The 24,988-nt window shown below is 43.4% G+C and overlaps 1 protein-coding gene across 1 annotated transcript; it reads right to left on the bottom strand.

Annotated features, from left to right (window-relative positions):
- Positions 1–23,820: 23,820 nt before the first annotated feature.
- Positions 23,821–24,750, bottom strand: LOC147734985 (olfactory receptor 5B21-like). The gene has a single exon (XM_086953724.1). The coding sequence runs from the start codon at positions 24,748–24,750 to the stop codon at positions 23,821–23,823; it is 930 nt and encodes a 309-aa protein (XP_086809850.1).
- Between the last annotated feature and the right edge of the window lie 238 nt (positions 24,751–24,988).

Raw genomic sequence — 24,988 nt, forward strand, 5'->3', positions numbered from 1 at the left:
GGCAATAAACGATTCAGAAAAGGGGGTGGTGATGAACAGAGTGTCTGAATTAAGCAGACCACTCTTACCCAGTCCAAAGATCAGGGCTTGATCAATCACCGTTATTTATCTCACTGCACCATCCCAGCTCACAACCTGGCTATATGCAAATCAGTCTGTCCCTGGCCCAGTGCATCATGGGAACAGGGCAGACTAAACTACCAAGCCAATTCTTCACCAGAAAGGAGACAAGCTACCGGGGACCGGGTCTGGCATTTCAGCCTTCTTCGGCCCGGCTTGCTTGAATCCTGATGGTGCATTTAGAAAGGGACTCATGTCTGAGTATACCCTGCCACACCTATAGTGGCCAAAAACGATTCAGAAATGGGGGTGGTAATGAACAGAGTGTCTGAATTAAGCAGACCACTCTTACCCAGTCCAAAGATCAGGGCTTGATTCATCACCGTTATTTATCTCACTGCACCATCCAAGCTCAGAACCTGGCTATATGCAAATCATTCTGTCCCTTGCCCAGTGCATCATGGGAACAGGGCAGACTAAACTACCAAGCCAATTCTTCACCAGAAAGGAGACAAGCTACCGGGGACCGGTTTCTGGCATTTCAGCCTTCTTCGGCCCGGCTTGCTTGAATCCTGATGGTGCAGTGAGAAAGGGACTCATGTCTGAGTATACCCTGCCACACCTATAGTGGCCAAAAACGATTCAGAAAAGGGGGTGGTGATGAACAGAGTGTCTGAATTAAGCAGACCACTCTTACCCAGTCCAAAGATCAGGGCTTGATCCATCACCGTTATTTATCTCACTGCACCATCCCAGCTCAGAACCTGGCTATATGCAAATCAGTCTGTCCCTGGCCCAGTGCATCATGGGAATAGGGCAGACTAAACTACCAAGCCAATTCTTCACCATAAAGGAGACAAGCTACCGGGGACCGGTTTCTGGCATTTTAGCCTTCTTCGGCCCGGCTTGCTTGAATCCTGATGGTGCAGTGAGAAAGGGACTCATGTCTGAGTATACCCTGCCACACCTGTAGTGGCCAAAAACGATTCAGAAAAGGGGGTGGTGACGAACAGAGTGTCTGAATTAAGCAGACCACTCTTACCCAGTCCAAAGATCAGGGCTTGATCCATCACCGTTATTTATCTCACTGCACCATCCCAGCTCAGAACCTGGCTATATGCAAATCAGTCTGTCCCTGGCCCAGTGCATCATGGGAACAGGGCAGACTAAACTTGCAAGCCAATTCTTCACCAGAAAGGAGACAAGCTACCGGGGACCGGTTTCTGGCATTTCAGCCTTCTTCGGCCCGGCTTGCTTGAATCCTGATGGTGCAGTGAGAAAGGGACTCATGTCTGAGTATACCCCGCCACACCTATAGTGGCCAAAAACGATTCAGAAAAGGGGGTGGTGTTGAACAGAGTGTCTCAAGTATATACAGAGTGGCTCAAGGTGTGATGTTAACAAAATCTCCATTCTTCCTCCGAAGTTCTCATCTGCAACCAGGTTGCCTGCACTAATTGGGTCAGAAGTATTCTCAGTCTGACATTTACCTTTTACTTTAACTTGATTTATAGCCACTTTACGCTGTTTATGCCTACCATTCTTTTTTGCATTTTTTACAAGTTACCCTTCCTTGTTTGTATGCTTTTGCTTTTGCTTCGCCTTTTGGCCTCTAGTTTTTACTTGCGATCTATCACTGTCCGAGCTTGACGGTGAAACAGCAATGGGGCTTAAATGTAAGTCAAACCCCACCTGCCCTAAACTTTTATCGACTTTAGGTCGTGACTCAGCAATTTCATTCCTTGGTGATATTGAAGACAATATTGTGGGTGTCATAGATAGTCTTGTTAAAGAAGGGGGAGGTCCGATAACAAATTAGTCTGAGTAGGTACAGTTTCAGGTGTTAAAGAGGTAAATTGAACAACTGGCAAACCAACAAAGGATGGCGCTAACATTGAATCCTGAGAGTTTATAGTAGCTATAGATATATTTGCAGCAGGCAAGGGAGGAAACATACCAGCTGGAAGTGAGAGGCGCCTTTCTGTATTTTCAATAGCAGATGCAACCACCCGTATAGTTTTTTGCAGCATTCTATAAATTGCTGTTAAACTTGGAAGAGGAGTAGTTAGGGCTGCTTTATGCTTAATAGCAAGGGGCGGTTGTGGAGGGTTGTTCTTTCCCATGGTCTTGCGCAAAGATAAGTACAAAAGGCTACTTTAACAATGAAGCAGGGGAACAGCCAATAATTTAAAAGATTAACATGAAATAAAACGATAAATATCAGTAATAAAGCGATAGTATTAGCAGTAATTTACGAATATTTCCCACCTAAAATGTGCTGTACGTCACTTAAAAAACTAATCAGCCAGAACGTATGGCCCAGCCCAGCCTCTCCCGGCCCCGGACGGCCACAGACGGCCCGCCCTTTGCCCGGGCTTAGCCCAGCGTCACCCGCGGGAACTTCAGTAGTCTTTTCAGCGCTGGCTGGCGCGAAACTGGTGTGTGCGGCTTCCTGCAGCAAGGGCACCTGGGGGCTGTAGTCCCCCAACTCGGCTGCCGCGCACTAGGCTGGAGAAAGGCAGCGGCAGCGGGGGGACCGATGGCAAGTGTCCCTGAGTCTGGCAAGAAAAGAATACCCAGCAAAAGAACTCCTTCTGGTGAGTCAATGGCGTCCTTGTAGGTTTGGAAGTGTCACTTGCTCTGCCGCAGCTTCCGCAGTCTTTTCAGCATCGGCTGGCGCAAAACCGTCGTGTCCGGCGTCCTGCCGCATGGGCACCTGGGGGCTGTAGGCCCCCGCTTGTCTGCCGCTCTCTAGTTTGGACAAAGGCAGCGGGGGGGGACCAATGGCAATTGTCCCCGAGTCTGGCAAGAAAAGAATGCCCAGAAAAAGAACTTGTTCTGGTGAGTCTATGGCGTCCTGGTAGGTTTCTGTGAATGCCCAAAGTAGTAAGTGCATTCTGTGAATACCAAAATAGTAGTACGTTTAGGATTGCGTCTTAAGTCCATTCTGTGAATCGGGCCCCTAGTCATTGTTGCGAAAATGGGGTGATTTAGAAAGGTGGAAATCTGGACGGAGAAAAAGGAGGAAGCACAGGGAAAAAGCACTGCATCTGAATATGCATCTGAATATGTATTAAAAGAATCAGAAAGAGTAGAAAGGTTGTGCCCGATGAGAGAAGTGCCAGGAAGACGTTATGTGCATGTCCCATGGTCCTGACAGGATATTTTGTCATTTACAAATGATTTCCCAAAACTTTGAGAGAAACCTGTAGAGTGGTACAGACAAGTCGAAAGATTTGTAAAAGTTTCAAAAGTGTTGCTAAAAGATTTAGATGGATTATTTGACATTTTTGTTCCTGTAGATTTATGGAAAGAATGTAAAATTGCGGTTGATTGGCCTAATGATGAGTACCCCAGAGACACGAAGACAGGAGCCCCATCAGATGAGGTTATGAAGAAATACAATCAGGTAATACTGTGCTTGAAAGGAGAGGTACCCCCAAAGGAAACTAACTGGACAAGAATAGACAGAACTACCCAAAATAAGGATGAATCAGTACACACATACTATGAGCGCCTTTTGCAGGTATTCAAGCAGTACAGTGGTTTAGAAAACATTGATAAGAAAGACATGACCCAATTTATTTATTGTTTGGTGTCAGGGTTAAAACCAGAAACCTTGCAAATGATTAAATATCATACGATTTTCATGCAGGCCAAACATATAGATGAGATTCTAAAATATGCAAAATACTGTGGAGATGAAATTGTCAATAAACGCACAGGTAAAACTAGCAGAGTAACAAGAACTCCAATTACGCCAAATGAAAAATGATCAGACCCAAGGAGATGGAAGTGGTAGCAAACCAACTGGGAAAATTCAACAGAGATGAGGACAAGAAAAAGTTCCTTTGTCACGGGAGCGGAAAATTGGGGCATTGGAAGAACGAGAGTAAGGCTTTACTGAATAATAAAATGCAAACTAATTTAAATTCACAGACGCAGAATAAGGTGTCGAGAAAACAGCAACAACAGGTAATACATAACCAGTTACCTCTAGCACCTATGCCAAATTCTTGGAGGCAAGCCCCATACAGTGTGGATACCACAAATTGGGAGGGAAGTGGTAGGAAAGACGCAGTGACACCACAATTTCTTTTGAGCGACACATACTTTGATGAAGACAGTTTCTGACGGTACCTGAGAGAGGAAGACAAGGAGTGCGTACTTGGCGCATCCTTGCCGGTAGATCAGTCAGGTCCATAAATTGAAGGAAAAGTTGAGGGAAATGATATTACCTTTTTATTGGACACTAGCGCTACCCATTCTACTGTGAGAACAGCAGATGTTCCAAACCTACCCCTCTCAGAAGAAGCGATCCAAGTAGTGGGCGTGTCTAATAAACAAATTAGTACCACAGTTACAGAACCAATGGAAGTTAAAATAAGCAATTTTAAAGAAATACAGAAGTTTTTTGTGTGCAATTCCAGTCCAGTAAACCTATTAGGTAGAGACTTGCTGTGTAAAATTAACTTCACAATCGTTTGCGCACCAAGTGGTGTTGAAATTCAAACCCCAGATGAAGATGGAATTTATAATTTAATGTTAGCCAAAGTAGAGACTGAAAATAAAAAGATGACTGAAGAAGATTTACCAAGAGAACTGCAGCATAGGGTAAATCCTAATGTGTGGGATTTTACAGGATTAATGTAGGATTAATGGCAAATGTCAATCCAATAAAAGTGACAGTAAAGGAAGGGGCAGTTTATCCAAATATTCGACAGTATAAAATGAGCCCAAAAATAAGAACAGGAGTTGCAGCAGAAATAAGCGTCTAGTTGAAGCAGGCATTTTGCAAGAAATAATGAGCAGTCCATGTAATTCACCCATAATTGGCATAAAGAAATCGAGCAAAAAGTACAGGGTCGTACAGGACCTCCGCAAGGTTAATAAAATTGTCGCCCCACGTTGTCCGGTTGTACCAAATCCTGCTGTGATTCTGTATCAAATACCATGGGCAGCAGGTTTGTTCAATGTAATTGATGTGTGTCATGCATTTTTCTCAATTCCATTACATCCAGATAGCAAACATCTTTTCTCGTTCATATTCGGCGACCATGTGTACATTTGGAACTGTGTCCCTCAGAGGTACACAGAGGGTCCATCAATTTTTATTCAGATTTTGAAAAAGGTCCTTGAATCTCTGGTACTGCCCGGACACTCAGTCCTGGTACAGTATATATACGACCTACTGGTGGCGTCTAAAACTCAAAATGACTGTGTTGTTGATATCATTGCTTTACTGAATCATTTAGGTGAAGGAGGACTCAAAGTATCACCAGAGAAACTGCAATTTTGCACCACATCAGTGAAATATCTGGGGCACCAGATAGAGAGGTGTCAGAAGGGTTACCTCAGAAAGAATCAGAATAATTAGACACACGGATCAACCTCAAACACAGAAAGAAATCAGAATGTTTCTCGGAGTTGAAGGTTACTGCAGGTAGTGGATTGTGGGATTTGCAGTAGTAGCAAAAACCACTGATACAAATGACAAAGAAAAGAACAAAAGACCCAGTAGAATGGAATGAAGAAAGCATGTCATGTTTAATAAAATTAAGAGATTGTCTGTGTTCATCCCCAGCATTAGGTAAGCCTGATTTAAAAGACTTTGCACTGTTTTGTGATACACAAGTCAACTGTGCACTTTCGGTCCTGGCTTAGACACATGGTCTGATGAGACGTCCTGTGGCATATTTTTCTTCCACACTGGATCCAGTGACCTCTGCATTGCCAGGATGTCTGAAAGCAGTAGCTGCAACTTGCATGAGTATTGAGCAAAGTGAGTCCATTTTCATGGGACATCCAGTAACTGTCCATGTTCCACATGCAGTTGTGATTTTGTTAACCAGAAATAAAACTCAGTATTTGACTCCTAGTCGGATGACTATGTATGAGAGAATCCTTCTAGGTGCTGCCAATGTGACCATTGCTAGGTGTAATATTCTGAACCCAGCTACATTATTGCCTGATTCTCATTTTGCAGAAGTCAGAAATGAAATTGAACATAATTGTATCGACCTTACAGAATACTGTACCAAACCTTGCCCAGACACAAGAGAAGAGCCATTAATAAATTCAGAACATGAGCTATTCGTAGATGGTTCATGCATGTGACCTGAAGAAGGAGGATTGAGTGCTGCTTATGCTGTGTGTAATTTATAGGGTCCAGTCGAAGCATCCTATTTACCTGGAGTCAAGTAGCCAAATAAATTACATTGAAAAGAGCTTGCAAAAAGTTTCTTACTTCATCAGGAACCTCTATTAAAAAATGAGAATTATGTGAAAGACTTGCTAAAAGCAATCCAATTACCAGAAACAGAGGCTGTGGTCAAATGTTCTGCTCACCAATCTGGAAACAACAGAGTGACAGCAGGTAACTGATATGCTGGCCAATTAGCCCAACACTGTGCCAAACATAAAATGGCAATAAATAAGAAAATTGATGCATGTGGAAACAGCTGCCAATGTTGCTTGGAAGAGTGAAAACGTGTGAACGCTTTCAAGACTCACCTTTTGCCCAGGATTGCTGCGTGGGCAGCATTCTGCAGCTTTCTTCTCCTGGGAGCGTGGAGGGGGGTCTGCTCACGAGGTCCCTGCTGCTTGTGCCGGCTGCGTGTGGGGTTGCTTTGGGCCTCGGAGACTACATCTCCCGGGCTCCCCGCGTGGCGCTCACGAACGTCAGCATCAGCAAGCACTCGGAGGCGCTTAAATCCACTCGGCGCCTCCCGCAGTGCGGGACGCGTACGTGCTTGCCAATGGCAGGCCCGTCCTGGGCCCATCTGCGACAGGAAGAGGCACGGCAGGGCCATCCCCCTTGGTTTTCTACAGAACACTTTCCACGAAAAGGGCTGCTACTGGAGGACACTTATGGACGCATCCCCAACAGCAAGTAATTAGATTTCTTTTGGGCGCATGGAACCTAGCCACAGGGTTTAACTTTCTGCCTACAATTGTTGCCTGTGAGTTACACATGGGCAAGGAGAGGCGGTTATCACCGGGGTATTTACTCGGGTTTAACAAGCCTAGGCTACTATTGTTTGTGTTTCCGGGACTATTTTGATCTCTGATTTGCTTTAGATATAGAACTGTACCATTTAGCAACCAGGCTAAGGTGTGATCCCTCTAACAAGCCGCCGCTAGACTAAAATCATGGGGAAAAATATGTGTATCCCTAAGAAAAATGTATCTAGGGGCCAGCTAGTTGTAGCAACACCTCCTCCAGTGACCTCAATTGATAAAATGTTGCAAAGGGCCCTGGGTGTTGTGACCTCAGAAATACAACGGACCAAAAGGTGCCTTTCCATTACCCCAGAGCTCTGTTGCCCCACCTTAGACCCTCCTATTGAACTTAATTCACCTGCTACATTGCCACCGCCTGTAGTTGATATATTGCCAGCCTTACTACACGTGGATGCTGGTTCAAATGCAACATCACCAACTAATAAGGTCATGACCACACGTAAAAAGGGGAATTATAAATTAGCAGCTGAGAAGGCAACCTTAAATAAGAAGGCAAGGATGAGGTGCGATCAGGGAGAATAGGTTTGTAGTGAACGGGATCCTGAGAAGAGTCTTCTCCTAGAATGGCTTCTGCACCTAAATGCCCGGACTGGGCCCTGTCTCTGATTGCTGACCTCCTGATCCAACTTGGTGATCTAATTAGACAAGAGGTCCCCCCACTAGCTGACCAACTGACAGTGTTGACTGATATGGTATCAGCAAGGTTGATACACCCCACTGTCCCTGGTAAAAGCAATGACTTAAGGGGTGAGGGCCTATCTAATGGAACTAGCATATTTTCTGGGAGGTCCACGAATAACCCATCGAGCATTAGTAGGTTAAATTCTAGCTATAGACAAGCCCCTACCCAAGGTGCTGATACCATCTTACAACCCCTGCCTACGCAATCTGAGTATGCCCAGCACAGTAACAGTTCGCAGTCCGAGGTGTGACAGAAAACAGCCATCTATCGGTCTCCACCCTTTCAACCCTGTAGTGGCAGGGGAGAAACAGGATGTAGGTAATGTAGAAACAAAGGGTAAGGGTGAAGTTATATTGCCAACCATAGATCTCCCCCCACAATCACTACCGTATGAAGTAGTTCTAACTGGGGTGCCTCCTCTAAAGGCTCCTCAGGAGGAGTCGCAGCTGCATCTCAGGAATACGAGCCTGTTCTGCCTGGCAACACATAGGCACTTTCCTTATGATAGGGCAGGGGATATTCTGATGGTGAGAAGGGTAGAATGGGTGGGACCTAACAGGAAAAATACCAGGGGTGACTGTGTGATTATTCATTTTTTCTCTGTGATCCTACTATTTACCTTCCTTTTTTCTTTATTACAATTGCTCTTCATTTAGCAAGTCGGCTATTTAGCCTAACTGATCATATGAGCACAGAAGTTTGATTCAAAACAATCCATATCTGTTTGAATTTTGAAACTTGTCTTGTGAGGGGCTCTCTGAATATATTTTTATGCGTTGTTTACACAGTTCTAAATTGTCGTTAGCATTTGCTATTTTAACCAATTGATAAATGTATTTGCCTTGTATTAATTTCTGATATAGTTTGATGATTGTTGTATTAGATGCTCTTTGGTTTATTTCATTGAAATTTTATGTACCGTTGTTTTGTATTTAGGTAATAGAGAGTTGGTCCTATAGAACGCGCTGGTTGCCAAAACGTGCGTCAATACATAACTCTTCTCTTTATTAATTATATCTTATGTTATTATTGTATTGTTTTTGTTGATTGTATGTTCCTTTTAGTAATAGGTTTTTTTTAAAATGTTTTTTACTTTATTGACTGTGAAATAAAATGACCTTTTTATGAAAACTTTTTTAATGTGTTGACAATTTAATACTGTGTTCTTTTACTTATTATTGGTCCCTTATTTTTCTAGTATTGAACAGATAAGTATTCGTAAAACTGCTTAGGTTGTTTTTTCTCAAATAATTATTCATTTTAAAACACCCCAGACGGTAAGCTCCCTACTGAATCTAAGAAGATCACTCAATGGGCCCGATATAGGAATGAGAATGTTCCCCCTTGACTATTTTTATTATAACCATGCGGATCAGGAGCGACCAAGGACTCCCCTAGGTGATAATAGCCAGAGGCTGGAGGGACATTAGCTTTTTCGTAACTACACCCTAATAGGTTGCCGTTTTATAATCTACCAGTCAGCAATCGATACAGCCCATTAGAAGAAGTAGATTGACTAATGACTACAGAAACCTTGTGTTGTGGCAAGAGCATTAAGGACAGAGAGGAAGGGAATGTGATGGAAAACTTGGGGGATCAAAAGGGGTCATCCATGATTGCTGAGAAATCAGAACCGGATACACCTGTTGGTAGCACGTCTGGGGAGGGGGAAGGGGAAATCCTATTAACAATCACATAACATCTGAAACTGCTCCTAGCCTGCCTGAAGAAACACCAAGGCAACATGGGGACCTTAAGATCCTATCATGGAACCTGGCTGGCATTAGGTCTAAAGTTATCTTCCCCTGAATGGGGTGGGTTTGTTGATCAGTTTGATGTCTGCCTGTTTCAGGAGACATGGGCAAGAGAGGTTTGTGGAAGGGTGGGTTTTGCTACCTACAACATACCAGCCAATAGAGGGGGGAGGGGAAGGCCAGCAGGGGGACTGTCTATATGGGTATCTTCCCATGTGGGTTGTCACCCCACCACCCTGATTACCCACTCACAAGATATCCAATCAGTACTGCTCACTTTTCCATCCAAACTGAAACTAGCAATTATTAATATCTATTCCTGCCCTGTATCACTCGCTCAGGAATCAAAAACCTTGGAGGAATTACATCTCTTTATCCCAAGGGTGCTACCTAATCTGGGTTTGATAGTTGGTTGTGATTTAGATTGACACTTTGAACCTCTTCTAGGCTCACACGATACTGTTATCGGTGAGGAGGATCTACAGGGGGGTATACCAGACCCCCAAACCTACCCAGTAAAATCCTGGTCACCTATGGTTTTACAAAATTAATGCTATTGCCTTAACACACTCCCCGAGGGCCTGCAATGGTCGTACTCCATTGGATAAGCCTTGCAGGCCGACATTTAATAGAACAGGTCAGGTCTCCCAAATAGATTATATTATGGTTGAGTGTAGTTCCTGGCATCTGGTGAAGGACTTCGAGGTCATCCCATGGATGGATAGTGACCATAATGCTTTGTCACTAGCCTTCGGGGTCCCAGACTCAGGTATATCCCCTACCAGTGAAAGTCAGGCTGGTGACAGGTTAATTATGACCAACGATAGACAAGGATAAAATGGGGTGCAATAAAACAGTCCCTTGAGAAATTGCTAGAGCTTAATGGAATGTCAGCACTGCGTTGTGGCCAAACCCAAAGGAATCTTGCACGAATCAACTGCAACCAAAATGTATTTATATGCAGTATCTGAAGAAAATGGACCGCAGTGATCAAGTTATACACAACCAAATGGTTGGTTAGAAATGCATATCTGTGTTTGTTGTGGACATATTACTGTAGAAGGCTTACTTTGCTGACAGATGTTACAAGAAAGGAAATAATTACGGGTTTGCTGCAAGATAGAGACTGTTGCAGACACTCCGGCAAGCCATGCCTTCGTGTGCGGCCTTGATCGAAGAGTACCTGTGGTCTGCATTGGGAACCAACCTCCGGTAGTCTCCCAAAGGGAACTTGTCCTGGAGTTAACTGATAAGAATACTTTGAAGGGAAATCCTGTGGGTAGTTAGTGCCCTTCGTAGTAGCAGCTATGGCTGCCAAAATCTAATTATCAAGCTTAGTAATGGACCTTGTAGCTAATGCTATGGAACATCTGGCTACTGCAGATTTGTCTGCTTCATCAGCCAAAGAATCACCAAGAGCATGTGCTCCCAAACGCTGATGGCCAGGAGTTGGTATAACATGGGTGAGGGGTATACGTTGTTTAAGATCTGCCACTCTAAACCACAGCTTTTTATGCTTAATTGTGCTGCCTTTAGAATCTTGATAATTATTGTGAGACCAAAAGAATAAGTTGTCAATGAAAGACTGAACACAAGGAAAAGAATCACAAACAATGAGTGTAAATACATTTCGATCTGCAAACTCGAGAGCAAGAAAAAGAGCGCACAGTCACCTAGCGCCTGTGTATGCATTATATTATACTTGAATTTTCCATTCAACTATTCTACCAGCCACAATAGCATAAGCCGCTGAATAAGCATGTTTAGAACTAGTGGCCGGTTACTCCAATCCATCAGTGTAAATAATACATTTGTACTCCTGTAAAGGAAGCAAAGACAGAGGATGGGGTTGAATGTGTCTATACTGCAAGAACTCCTGTGTCTGAAGAGAGGGGTCAAAGATAAACGTTACATCAGGAGACATCAAAGAAGTAGCCCATTGTATCCAATGGGGATGTAATGCTTTAGAGTCTGCACTCTTTCCTTAATTACAGCTTCTAAAGCAGGTTAAGGCGTAACCACCAAAATGTGCTTCCCCTGCAGTAGTGTGCGTTGCTTCAGGACCGCCATCTGCAAAGTTGTTAAAAACTTTTTCAACAGTGGAAAACCGAGAGGAGGAGCTACGCTAGCAACCAAGATGGCCGCTTAGGCTCCCGGCTCCGCCGACCTCTGTCTTCAGCCAGATAATCCTGTCATATATCCTGATCGCACGCCCGACCTCCGAGTAGATGAACCGTTGCCGAGTATGATGGAGCAATCCCGGGAATTTTATCGCCCTGATTGATGGAGTTGTGTCATGTTTTGGATCTCGGCCTAACCCAGAGTGAGAGCCGGGGCCTCGAGTACTGGCCCAGCCGGGTTACAGTTGAACAACATCGGCCGTGGGACTCAGACAGGGTCCGGTCTTTCGCAGTGGAGGTTATTCTGGCCTGATTCTGATGGCGGTCGTTTGGCCTGATTGATATCGAAGGAGTGGTGTCAATTTTCGTCCGTGGCTCTGTGGGGGAGAGTCCCCGTCCCGGCTCCCCGGTTTGCCGCCCCCGGGCTTTGCTGGGTTGGGGCCCTTGCTTGCGGTAGCGGGACTCACACTGAGGCTGTTTGTCCGATGATGCACCCTCCGATGCCGTCCTCTCAGCTCTTGCTTATTCCCCCGGAGAAACTGGGCTCTCCGGGGTACACACCTATGATTGAAATCGACAGAGCGGAGATGGGTCGGCCGAATTGTGAACCGTCATTGAAGACCATATTGGCCGCCATTGGGTCACTTCATTCACATCTGGAAGCCATTGTTCATAAAATGATTGCTGGTATCATCGAAACTGAGTGCCCGAGTCCGGACCCTGATCTATTGCAAGTACAACAATGACCTGAATTTCCACGAGGTACATAGTGCCAGAGGATGAGGACCCCGTGCAAGAAGAAGTGTTGATGCCCTTGGCTAGAACGCAGAGTGCTTGCAGACTTGGTTCTTTGACTGTATCGCAGCAATCACCATCGCTGCCAATTGAGACTGTTCTACTTGGTTTTTCACTCCTGTGGACTTCCATTATTGACTATCGTAAGGCAAACACGTCTTTTCCCTCCCTAGCGGTTTTCCTACATCTATGGAGGAAACAACAACTGGACATAATGTTGGTGAGGTAGATCATATGTGTGGCTGAGGTTTGCAAAGACTCATCGTTTTTGACCTGTCCCAGACTGATCTTTATTGAACTCGTTTTGAACTTTGATTCTCCAGAGATTGTGATGGAGTTGTCAGACAGAGTTCACATGTGGGATCAGAAGGGCCAAGGATGAGATTGTTTGCCTGGGTCTGATGTCGGGGCTTTAGAAGGCACTGGATCTGTTACCATAATATTTGCGGAAGGTTGGGCGGTGTTTAACGTCTTCCCTGTTTAGCTCTGTCTATAACCTCTGGCTACTTTTTGGTTTCTACAGGGGTTGTTCATTGCTGGCGGGGAGGAAGGGAGACCGGGAGCCTGTATGAAACTCTCCTCCTCCATTTTCTTTTCTACTTTTAGAACTTAGTTAGTTGGGGCGGCAGGCACATTGCTAGTTGGGGTTAGGAGATATCCATATGCAGGGTTGCAGGGTGGGAGGATGGGCCTATTGTTTTGTTTTGTTTTAGCTTTAGTTCTTATGGTTTCCTTTTTTTCCCACTCTCTCTTTCAGTTGCTCTTCAATAATATTGGGAATTATCCTGTTCTTGTCTATCTTCTAGTATCTGGTGAACGCGCTTCTTTTACTATCCTGATTCTATGGGTGCATGGGGTCTGAGGATTTGCACCTGAGTTGGGTGGTAGATTGAAATGTCTTAAATCCTGTTTTGAAATTATTAGTGCAGGCGTCTCAGCTACTCCCTTATCGCATCTTGTTTATCCTGTTTTTGTACAATTCGCCTATTATTATGTTTGAATGTATGACACCAGATATGTCTATTCCTTTTCCTTGTTTTAAAACAATAAAAAGATTTTTTTTAAAAACAGTGCACAAATGCGATTTGTATGCTAATAGGTACTGTGTCACCTTCATTGTACGTCAAGTAAGGGAAACACACTACGCCTGGTTCAATTTGTATCACCAGGTCTGTATGGTTATCATGTGTCAACAAGTACTTAGATTCAATTAGATCAGACTGCAAAGACTGCAGTATTACAGAGTGTTCCTTAAGCGAACTGGCTTTTCAAAACGTAGGTTGCATCAAAGCGTAACGAGGCTTGATGCGCTGGGCATAATCGGGAATCTAAGACTGCCCGAAATGTAGAAATCCTGGCAAAGACTGAAGTTTCTTCACTGTAGATGGCAACCGCAAACCTGCACATTTCTCCAGAAAGTGGAGTGCCAAGCCCCTACCTTCATTATTGAGTTTATAGCCCAAAAACAACACCGCATAGCAGGAGATGTGTGATGTGGCGAAGTTAAATTTGTAACCTTAGTCTGCAAACTTAAGAATGGTGCGGTCACAGTTTGTCGTCCGTCAGATAAATGTCGTCAACGTATGAGTATGCTTCTGGGTCATTGCTGTCTAACGAAGAGACAACACGGTCGGCGAAAACTCCAGGGCTAATTTTACACCCCATAGGTAAACGCCCCATTTTTTTCTGTTTTTCACCGGCTGTGAATGCTTTCCATTGACTGCATTCAGTGGACAGGTTATGGCTATAGAGTAAGCATGGGCGGAAAATCCGTTTCGCTCGCGGATTTTGCGGATTTTCGGTAAATTCGCAATCCGCGAGATTTGCGAATCTCCCGCAAAATCCGCAAATCCGCGAGCAGCGGATTTTGCTCGCACTGTTCGCACTGTTCGCGTGAGTTCGCGCCCCACGAATAAGTGCAAAATTGCAGAAATACGATCTTAGCAAAACTGAAACTACTTACCAGGTTCAAAAGTTCAGGCTCATCATTAGTAGCCATTTCCTGTAGTGCTTCCTGAGGGGCCCCTCCAGAGTTCAGTTGCCAGTTGAAACTATTATGTGACCCTGCTCTGAACCTCAGAATAGTTACACATATGCCACAAAGGTCCTGAATTACAGCTAAGGGAGACAAGCAGGAGCCAGGCTGGAAGTTCAAATCCATTAATCAGCCCCTAATTCATTATTGTCAGTTGGGGCAGGGCAGGTGTTGTAACTAATTTTGCAACAATGAAAGCACTTAGTAAGTGCAAAAGATCACTAATCAGGAAGCACTAAGGAAGCAGGTGCCAGCTAAAAAAATATTTTGTGACACATTAATCAGCCCCAAATTAATTCAGGTCACTTGAGGCAGGGAAGGTGTGCTTGCGTTGCCACAATAATGTACACTGACTGGTCAACCAGAGGGTGCTGTGATGAAACAGAGGGTGGCATGGGTGGGCCAGAGGGTGGCATGAGTAGTCAGAGAGTGGCAGTGGTGACAGAGAGTGGCAGTGATGAAGAAGAGTATCCCAAACAGGCTGGACACGTAGAAACAACAAGTTCGCGAAACTTGCGACCCGACAGGTAAGTTCGCAATTTACGAAATTGTACAAAACCCTCGCGAACTGGCAGAAACCCGTGCAAACACAAAAAAAAAGTCCGCAAATTTGCGAGAATTCGCGGATTTTGCGGATTGCGAGTTCGCAAATCCGCAAAATTCGCGAACGCGAGATTCGCAAAAATTTGCCCATGCTTACTATAGAAGCTATTGGAAATGTCAAGTGCCATTTTGTATTTCTTACGAAAAAGGCTGTCCACAAGACCAGAGCTATTGGTATTCTGTACCGTAAAAGTACGACAATGAGAGATAAAATTCCGGTAATCTAAAACTTTGAGATATGATCAATCAGGTTTGGATACAATAAAAATAGTGACACACACTTCTCAATCACACATTGATACTCCAACTCGGTTAGAACATTAGACACAGGACATTTAGCTTCCTGCCAGATGGGATAATAGGGTTGAGGTTGTGGCACCGATCGCAATGGAATCTCATGTGGTGGAGACTCTGTATCCCAGCTCACCTGATTATGGTACACTGCATGTACAAGGGCCAAAGCCCACTATTAAAAGTAGCATTACATCTGAATCAAGTACAATGATACTACAAGTACCAGAATGCATCATCAGGAGAGAAGTGGTTGTGTACTCTCTTAGACCCTGTCACATGACCTGTCACATGACCTGAGACATAAAAGAAATCTGCTCCCAAGTACAGGTGCTTGGCAACTAACTTCCAGTTGAACCACGCCTTTCTAACTTTGCCTTGGAGTCTGTTTGGATCTTCGTTTTCCTGTTGAATCTCCTCCTTACTGTGTTTGGATGCTTAGATTGGACTGCAAACACTCAAGGTGAACTGTTTTGTTGTATTTTTGATTTCTCTTTTGTTTTCCCCGTTTTTTGTTTTTGGCAAAAAGTTTTTGGGAATCTTTTTCTTCCCGTCTTGTCTCTTAGCACTGCTATTAATATTTATGCCTAGTCGGCATTGTCACTTTTTTTGGCGGAATACTTTGGAAGATTTCAGTGTGCCGCCTTTCCAGCAGCTGCGGTTATATCTTTTGTTCTGGACTGCTTCTTTCCACGGTAGTGGGCATTTTAATTTAGGCGTTGCAGTCTTTCTCGTTGCGGCATCACTGGTCACAACGCGGCTGCATTGTTTATTATTTGGAACGTGTTTGACCTTGGCAGCTTCCCTCTGCGGTGCAGGAACTTTCTTAGGGAGTTGCCTTATTCCTCGCAGTGACATTACCAGTTCTCTTACGGCTGCATCATATTTTTTCTGGATGTTTCTGAACTTACAACGATATACTTCAAACAATTGAGCTGCTCTTCTCTTGACCTCATGAAACTTTGTGTAAAGATTATAGTTCATAGTGAGTAACTTTCTGAAATAGTTTGAGCCTGTTGTTGCTCGATTCCATGTTGGATTGTTACCTGATATCTTGTGGACTTCTAAGCCAATCATTTTGCTTATTCCAGTGTGGAATTCTGCACCCATTTCTTTCATCCTTGTTGCTGCTGATGGTAAATTTAGTGGAGAGTAAAACCTAAGAAGAGATATAGCTCTGGGGGGGAGGGGGTTCATACAACATATAGAGATATTACCATCAGAGTTAACCTGTTAACATTTATGTTTAGCTCCTGGTAGGATTTCCGCGCTGACACCCAATAAGTCTGCAGTACCTGCGCCTTCAGAGTTTATCCTTCACCTTGGTAGTCCTGAGCTGTCTCTTCTCTCCCTTAGGGGTAGTTACTAGTAACCCCGTTCTTAATGGATCTGGTGGTACCCTGAGGGAGAGTCAAGGTCCTTCTTCGCTCCCGGGGATTGGACCTGAAGCAATGACACCCACTCAGCTCCCTGGGGATATAACGCAAAAAACTCGGAAGTATCACGTCCTCCCCCTTTGACGCGGCATGAAGAAATGGTGGGGGCTAATACGGTCTCCGCCAACAAAATGTCGTAAGGAGAGGTCAGATTCTCCCCAAAAATCCTTGTGATTACACTCTCAATGTCACCTTCAATTTGAAGAACTATATTAAAAAGTCTATCGAGGACAATTCCGGTGTTAGCCCTCTCTACAGTAACAAAATTGTTAGTTGCTGTTGCCTTCAGACAAGGACGCACTGCCTACCGCACTGTGTTAAGTTCCGCTGCGCTGTGGACCAGAGTCACTGCCTAATTCCAATCCAGTAGAAGTGTTCTCACTGTCTGAGGCATACCTCACTGTTAATAGCGATAATTTTGCTCTCCTGAAACTGAGGATCATCTTGTTTCCCTTGGCCTTTAAATTGATGAGGCTTATTTCATCCCTGTGTCGCAGGTTGACTCTTGCCATGATCCTGGTGTTCCCCAACACCACCCTGGGAGCAAGTATGTCCTGTGAAGAACGAAGAGAACACTGAGCAGGGACCTGAAATCTATCAGGAGACTTAATTTCAGCACAGTCGAGCAAGTCATAAGTACGCTCAGAAGACCAGGTGTCACTTCATCTAGAAAAGAATGGGCGACTGGTTTTATACGTTTTTGCAATAATCTTTGGAAATTCCTGTGGCTTGTCTGCATCTGGGGCAGCCTCCAAGTTATTTGCCATTTGAAAGCTTACCGCATCGCCCTTGACATTAGCAAGGATCATATCAGAAACCACGTCGAACACCACCACCAGTCTCATCCCCAGCTCTACAGCCAACTTGGCTCTGTGTTCATCTTGAACACGTTTAATCACAGAAGGGATTACGGTCATGGAGGGAGTGCTGATGCACTTCGAATATACTGCAGCAAACACCTTACCCCAGGTGTTATAATCACTCAACTCAGGAAGTAAGTCTTTTGGTAAACTAATAGTCAATATCCTGTGTTTCTCCACCAGTAAGGTATTTGAAAAGACAGCTTCTAGCTGCCCAAATGTTTCAACAAGCCAATAAAACAATTCATACTTATTCTCAGGTCACTTAGCAATTACTGAATTAACCATAACAGGACTGATAGTCACACCACCAGGTCCAGTCAGATGCACCGCAGCACCTGGCAGTCCCCCTAGGACCTTGCACCTCACATATTGTATAACAGCTCTATGCACGCATATCAAAGACGTGTGCAAGACATGAAGGTCTCTAATTGCAGGAGTTAAATATTGTGGGGTGTACCCAGCGAACACGGGCCAAGTGGCCCCATCAGTCGATAATGGACCCAAACAGACCGGTGATACTGGGTGAGGAAGGGTGCCATTAAACCAAATATGGTGTTGCCAAGCTGTAAGGGGAACTTCAAGAGCCCTATAAGGCTACTAATTGTGAGGAAGGGCCGTGGCAGAGTATGAATGAACCAGACCATCCATTCCATCCACAGCCAGCTGGGTTCGCTTCCACCACGTATATGAGCTTCGCACCCTCATTAGGCACTCCATATTGAGCTGGATATGTCTGTAGGGCTGCGCAGCTGTGAGGCGGAATATCAACTGCCATCACCGAAAACAAAGAGTAACAAACTGAAAGTCGGCAGCGCAATAATGGGTTCAGAATAATGAAAAAACCTTCTTTTAAAAACTTCAAGCTTGAAAGAACCTATAAAACCATCAATATAGGACGTTTACACCGTCACAGCTGTCTCCAGAAACAAAAGTGCAGGTTTTGTGGACAAGCATAAGCACTACTCAAGCTTCTCGCAGATAAGAACCGGACCAAACGTTGGCAGCACGATGTTGTCCTATGTTGCAGTGATTCTGCACCTACACAGAACTATGCGCAGGAAACCAGGACCTCGGTGTATAGTGGTGTACCAACCTATCACCTTAGAGCCCGAAAATCCGAAAAATTAACTAACTATAGTATCTCATTCGTTCTCCGACATATCCGCTGAGCTACCAATAATGAAATGAAATGAAATGAATGAAAGTTATATAGCGCACGACTTACCCTGGGGCATCTCAGCGCTTGCTTAGGGAACCCGTCCTGGTATTCCCCTGTGAGATAACCCTGGCAGGGTATCCACAAGGTGAAAGCCAGGCATCCCACCGCGAGGGGCCGTTGTGGAGATTAAGCAAGCTATTGCCCAGAGTCGCAGAGTGTGAACCTGTGAGTCGAGAAGGCACCGGAGCGAGAATTAACGAGTCCGTGGAATTTTTGAGCCCAAGACCCGCCGAGGCAGGGAATGGAACCCTGGTCCAGGGCCGAACTCAAGTTCCAGGTCTGCCGCCTCTAACCCCTGAGCCACACTTCTCCACTAATTAGAACAAGACACTCCAGACTCTCTCAGGAATCGCAGGAGCAAGTCAACTCTTTCGCTAACTCACTCATAATTGTCCACAATATGAATATTCAGAGTCACAATATAGTTCACAATTTTTATTTTAACTAATTTGCTCTTTAGTACAGTACATGTGCCATTACTATCAGCAAAAAACATAAAAACGATATTGTCAGAATTCCATAGAATACACACGGGTATATCATTTTAAAAAGACAGTTGAAAAGGGCTGTGAAAAGGACTACAGTGCCAGACTACCTTCCCTGTGACAAGATATACTTTATTATAAAAAAGAAGACCTCTGGGCTTTCTCAGCAGACCCCAGACCTCAAGGCCTAGATGAAATGCTCACAGATCCACAGGAACTGTTGTCCAATAGGACAATTCTGCGTGTCGTTATTACATTATTACGACATCATTTCAACACGAAGAGGAGAACGGGCGACGCTGTGACGAGGAGCTGGGAGGCCGTATCAGCATATAACGAGCACGGTGACATAAGAAAACCGGAACAGGAGGAAAACTCTCAAAACTTCCTGGGCATATCCCGAAATAGGTGCAACCTACTGCAGCGGTTTGCAACCATAACAATTGGAGACTCTACACTAAAGAACATAATGGTGGCTCCCTTGCACAGTGTGGAAGGCCTGTAATCTAAAGAAAAAAGATAATCTACCTCAGAACGAATTGATTTGATGCCAACAGATCGTACAAGACTGGGGCAATACTTTCCACTGATATTGATAAAAGTGAATTATATTAGAAAGATATGAGTCTTAAGAATCAGTCCTGAAGAAGGTGTCTTATAAAGAAAACCGAAACTCTGCGTCGACTTAAATTTTCGATTCTTGATGTTATGTACCCAAAGTGCTTTTATTTATATGTATAACATTGTGTTTATTGATATTCATGCTTGTTTTTACTGCTGTTTTTTAATATCACGACATGTTTTAATTTATATCAAAAGAATAAATTTGTACTTTTTTTCTACCAGAATTTAATTTGTATTCGTATTAGTTTATATTAGTGTCACCCTATATAAGAAGCATTTTATGTTTTTCATATGTTTTTCAATGGTTTCTGATTGTCTATGTACAAGTAGCATATTGAATACCAGCTGCATATCGCTGCCAAATCCGGACTAGATTACCCTAGACTCACACACACGCAGAATTGTCCTATTGGACAACAGTTCCTGTGGATCTGTGAACGTGGGACATCCTATATTTCTTACATTCATTCCCCCTAGTCCCTGACAACTACCCAAAGGGGGCCTCCTCAATAACTTTTCCTAGATGAAAGGTTTACATCTCAGGACAAGCACAGCTCTTCTCCCTGGAAAGGTCTGTCTTCAAGTGCGTTAATGATATGCTTCACTTGCAATATTAAAGCACACAACTTTCAGTAGTGCAGATGTGTGTCATGTTAAGTCCAGGTGCGAGGGACTGACCAGAACAGAATAACAAGGGGCATTGTTGATCGACCTTATACATTGTGTGTAGACCAAACCTCAGAGCACAGCAGAGAACGCGAAAAGCATTCAGTTCTCATGTGAAAAGGGGCTCAAACAAAGTCTTGCAAAATAAAGGCATGTAGTGTTATGTGCAAAAGCAGCCTCATGGCAGCGAAGCTCAGGCTAACTTAGCAATGTCGACAATGAACTCACCATTCATACTACAAGTTAGTGGAAGAAATGTTGTGGGCGTATCGGTTGACTGTTCACAGTGTCACCCACATGTGTCCTTTACTGCTTATAAGAGGACGTTTTCCTGGTTCTAAATTGGTTCCCTCTTGGTTACAAGATTGGGTTGTTGGTGGTGGTGAGCTGGTTCACATTCAAAGTTGGAGACTGGGTCAAGGTGAGGTCAGGCAAGTGGAGAGGTGGTTTAGGAAAGTTTACAGGAGCTTTTGTGTGACTAAGGTTGTTACGTTTTTTGTTGTCATTGAAGGAGGTGAAAGATGGAATTTTCAAAGACTGGCTTTGTATCAAAGTTGTAGCACGTGTCCTGGACACAGTAATGTTGATACTGGTTGCTCTGGAGACAAGTTCATGCCGGATCTTGTTGATACTTTGAATTCTCATGGGAATGAGTCCATAAATGTAGCTGATCCCTTGTTGAATGAGAATAGTGACAGATGGGATTCTACAAGTGGTACTATGATAAGAGGTGACATGGGTGTTAGAGTATGGGGACCACTTTCTTATTACCAGGACCATGTTAGAATGTAATGTCATTTGATTTTACCTGTTTTAGGTTTAGTAGAAGAGTTGTATTCTTTTTATCTTTTTGTATTCACTAAGTTATGTTAGGATTTTATCTCCTTTGTTCACTTGTTTTTGTGAGGGTTTTTTTTTCCAAAGGAGAAGGATGTGTTATGATGTGTACCTACGTGTACATATGTGATATTTCTCCTTCGGCTCCACCCTAGAATGATAGGCTGATGTAACTCGAGGACTGTCAGTTGCAGCTGATTTCCCAAGATGGTCGGACGCCAGGTTTTGCTTGTTATTAAAGAACTGATTATACCTACCGTGTCTCCTGTATTATTTTTGAGGATCCAACATAACACTGACATTGAAAGATTGGTGGTTTGTTAGGCTACCACAGGGGATAAGAACATGACATGACTACAGAGGAACCAGGGAATGGTAATCAGGGAGTACCATACATATGTGGGCACGCGTGGCTCAACTCAGTCTATGTGAGACACACATTCCTCTTTATTGTTGACAGAAGAAAAAATCACTAAGAGGCTATGTTTAAGAAATCAGCGTATTTGAAACCATACACAATAATTATTCAGTAGGAAAAAAGAATGCACGCTTTCACAGATTAGCAAAGGACTTAATGACACAAATCAACTCAACTTTATTTTAGAGCACATCAATTAAGTAGTACCATGATTTAATTCTACATGCAATCATTCCTAACTTCATGTTACTCTAGACGGTTGAGGTCACTTCTATGTTGGCTGGACTGATGCAAGAGACCGACAGGTGACATTTACACTCCTGAATATTGGGACCTTACAATTACCAATGTCTCTGGGATCATTTAAAATCTCAGCTGCTTTTCGCTCTTCAATTTCTTGGGTCGTAGGTTTCATTGGAAGTCCCATCTAGACTTGTGTTATCATGACTCCTGCTCACATCCAAAAGGCAAGACTTGTGCTTAGTCAAATATGTTGAGCAGTATTGCTGTCTTTAAGAAACATGTTATCTCTTTTTGCATGGAATTATACATTCAGTTTTTTTCATGTGTGCTTTAAAACTGCAACTTTTCTCCCTTCTACTGTTGGAAAAGCCAGCACACCTCCAAACACACACACGTAGAAACACATGCTAAAGGCAAATGCATGAAGAGAACATTACAATATGATATATTGTTTGGGATATGATGTGATATGATACACAATTTGGTATGATATGAGGTATGTTATGGTATATGATATGATAAACAAGATGATATGATATGATATGAGATGTGTTACAGTATATGATATGTAGTAGTAGTTGTATGTACTTTATTCGATAAAAATGTATCATAAAAGCATATGCATTCTCGACTTTTTTTACATACAACCAATGTAAAAAATCGTATAAAAATTATCATAAAAAATATGTACAATAAAAGTCAATTAAACCAGTTAATATACAGCCAATAAATGGGCCCTCAGACACCTTGCTCTTCTTTTTCGTTAGCAGCTTGGTGCGGGCTAGCCAAGCACTGCCCAAGTACTTGGCTAGCCCGCAGACCATGACAAGGGAGGTAGTGTCAGATTTTAAAATGCGTAGCGTCATCCTGTGATTCCTAAAGCCCAACTTTTTGCAAATGGGTTTAAGCCATTTTCTTCTCGCTACCCTATAGGCTGTACAGGCAAATAGGAAGTGGGCAAGGGACTCAGTAGGGGCTGCACAGCTAGGGCAAGAAGCAGATGCTGGATTGCACTGCCTGAATCCTGCTGTTAGTCCGTTGAGCGGAAGGGTTCCAAACCTCAACTTCAAATAGAGTGTCCTGTCTCTAGGAATTTGAATGAAGTTGAGAAAGGGTTCAAGCTTCTGGACAGGCTTATGTTCTAAAAACTGCTCAGTAAGAATACCCCAATTGGAACTGAGCGTCTCCTCCACCTGCACCCACTCCCAATATGCTTTCTTGATTACTTGCTTAGGTGGCGGAGTCTGGCTAATCCAAGATTCCCACAACCCGATTTTTTATAGGAGCTGTCTAAGCTTGCATATCCACTTAATCTTATTGCATGTATCCAATTTGATGAGTTTGTTAAGGGCAGCAGAATAATTGGCCAATTTGGGGGTCCTTCTTAGATGTACCCAAAAATATTAAAGGGCAGAGCCAAACAGTATATGATATGATATAATACACAATATGACGATATAATACGATATCATATGAGATATGTTATAATATATGATATGGAATGATACATGATGTGATATGATATGAAATATGTTACAGTATATGAAATGATGTGATATTATATGATATATGCTCAATCTATCCATGCTACATAAGTGAAAACATTGATCTGACAGTCAATAGTCTGAATAACAACAACACATCCAATTCTGTTGCCTGAAATCTTTTAACACCAATTCTGTGTCAGTTTTTTAAGGGCCTCCCTCGCCTCATTGTTTCTCAGGCTGTAAATCAGGGGGTTTAACATTGGAATTATTGCTGTGTAAAAGACTGACGTCACTCTGTCCTGATCCATTGAGTAACTGGAGCTGGGTCGTATGTACATGAAGATAATTGTTCCAAAGAATAGAGTGACACAGACAAAGTGAGAGGAGCATGTGGAAAAAGCTTTCTTCCTACTCTCTGAGGAGTGAATTTGCAAGATGGCAGAAATAATGTAAGCATATGAGAGGACAATGAAAGAAAGAGAAAGTAAAGTGAGACTACCAACTACAAAAAATAGCACCGCCTCGTTGAGGGAGATGTCGGAGCAGGAGAGTTTCAGCAGTGGAGGGACATCACAATAATAGTGTGTGATCCTATTCGACCTACAGAAGGACAGCTTGAACGTGCAAATGGTATTTAAAAGAGCATTGAATAAGGAAATTGTGTATGCACCTAGTACAAGACCAATGCATGTCTGTTTTGTCATAATAGCTGTATAGAGCAAAGGGTTGCAGATTGCAGCATACCGGTCATAAGCCATAACTGCCAGGAGAAAAACTTCCATGCCCCCTGTAAAGCAGAATAGAAAGAGCTGTGAAACACACCCTCGAAAAGATATGGTCTTATTTTCTGATAAGAAGTTCACCAACATTTTTGGTGTTGTATTAGTTGAGTAACAGATGTCCACAAAGGACAGATTACTAAGAAAGAAATACATGGGTGTGTGCAGATGAGGAGTAAATGTGACCAGAACCATGATTCCAGTATTTCCGACCAGGGTGGTGATATAGGCCAGAAGGAAGAAAATGAAGAGGGGAACCTGGAGCCTTGGGTCTTCAGTCAGACCAAGAAGGACGAACTCTGAAACAACTGTGTAGTTTATTTCTTCCATTAGTCCAGAAAATATAGTCTGCCAAAAGAGAGACACATGAGAAATAGGGAAGTAGGATCTACATCTCACATATTCATCACTTGGGTAAGGCCATGCATATAATACAGGAAGAATAAGAAAACATCACAGATTACATGCACTGCGTATTTCTTCTGTCAAGTGCATTTTGAACCAGTGTCTCTAAGCCATAAATGTTGCTAAAGATATCACACTGGATTTCCATGGTGTTTGTGACTAT

This window comes from Lissotriton vulgaris, chromosome 1_2, assembly GCF_964263255.1.
Source record: "Lissotriton vulgaris chromosome 1_2, aLisVul1.2, whole genome shotgun sequence".
Lineage (NCBI taxonomy): Eukaryota > Metazoa > Chordata > Amphibia > Caudata > Salamandridae > Lissotriton > Lissotriton vulgaris.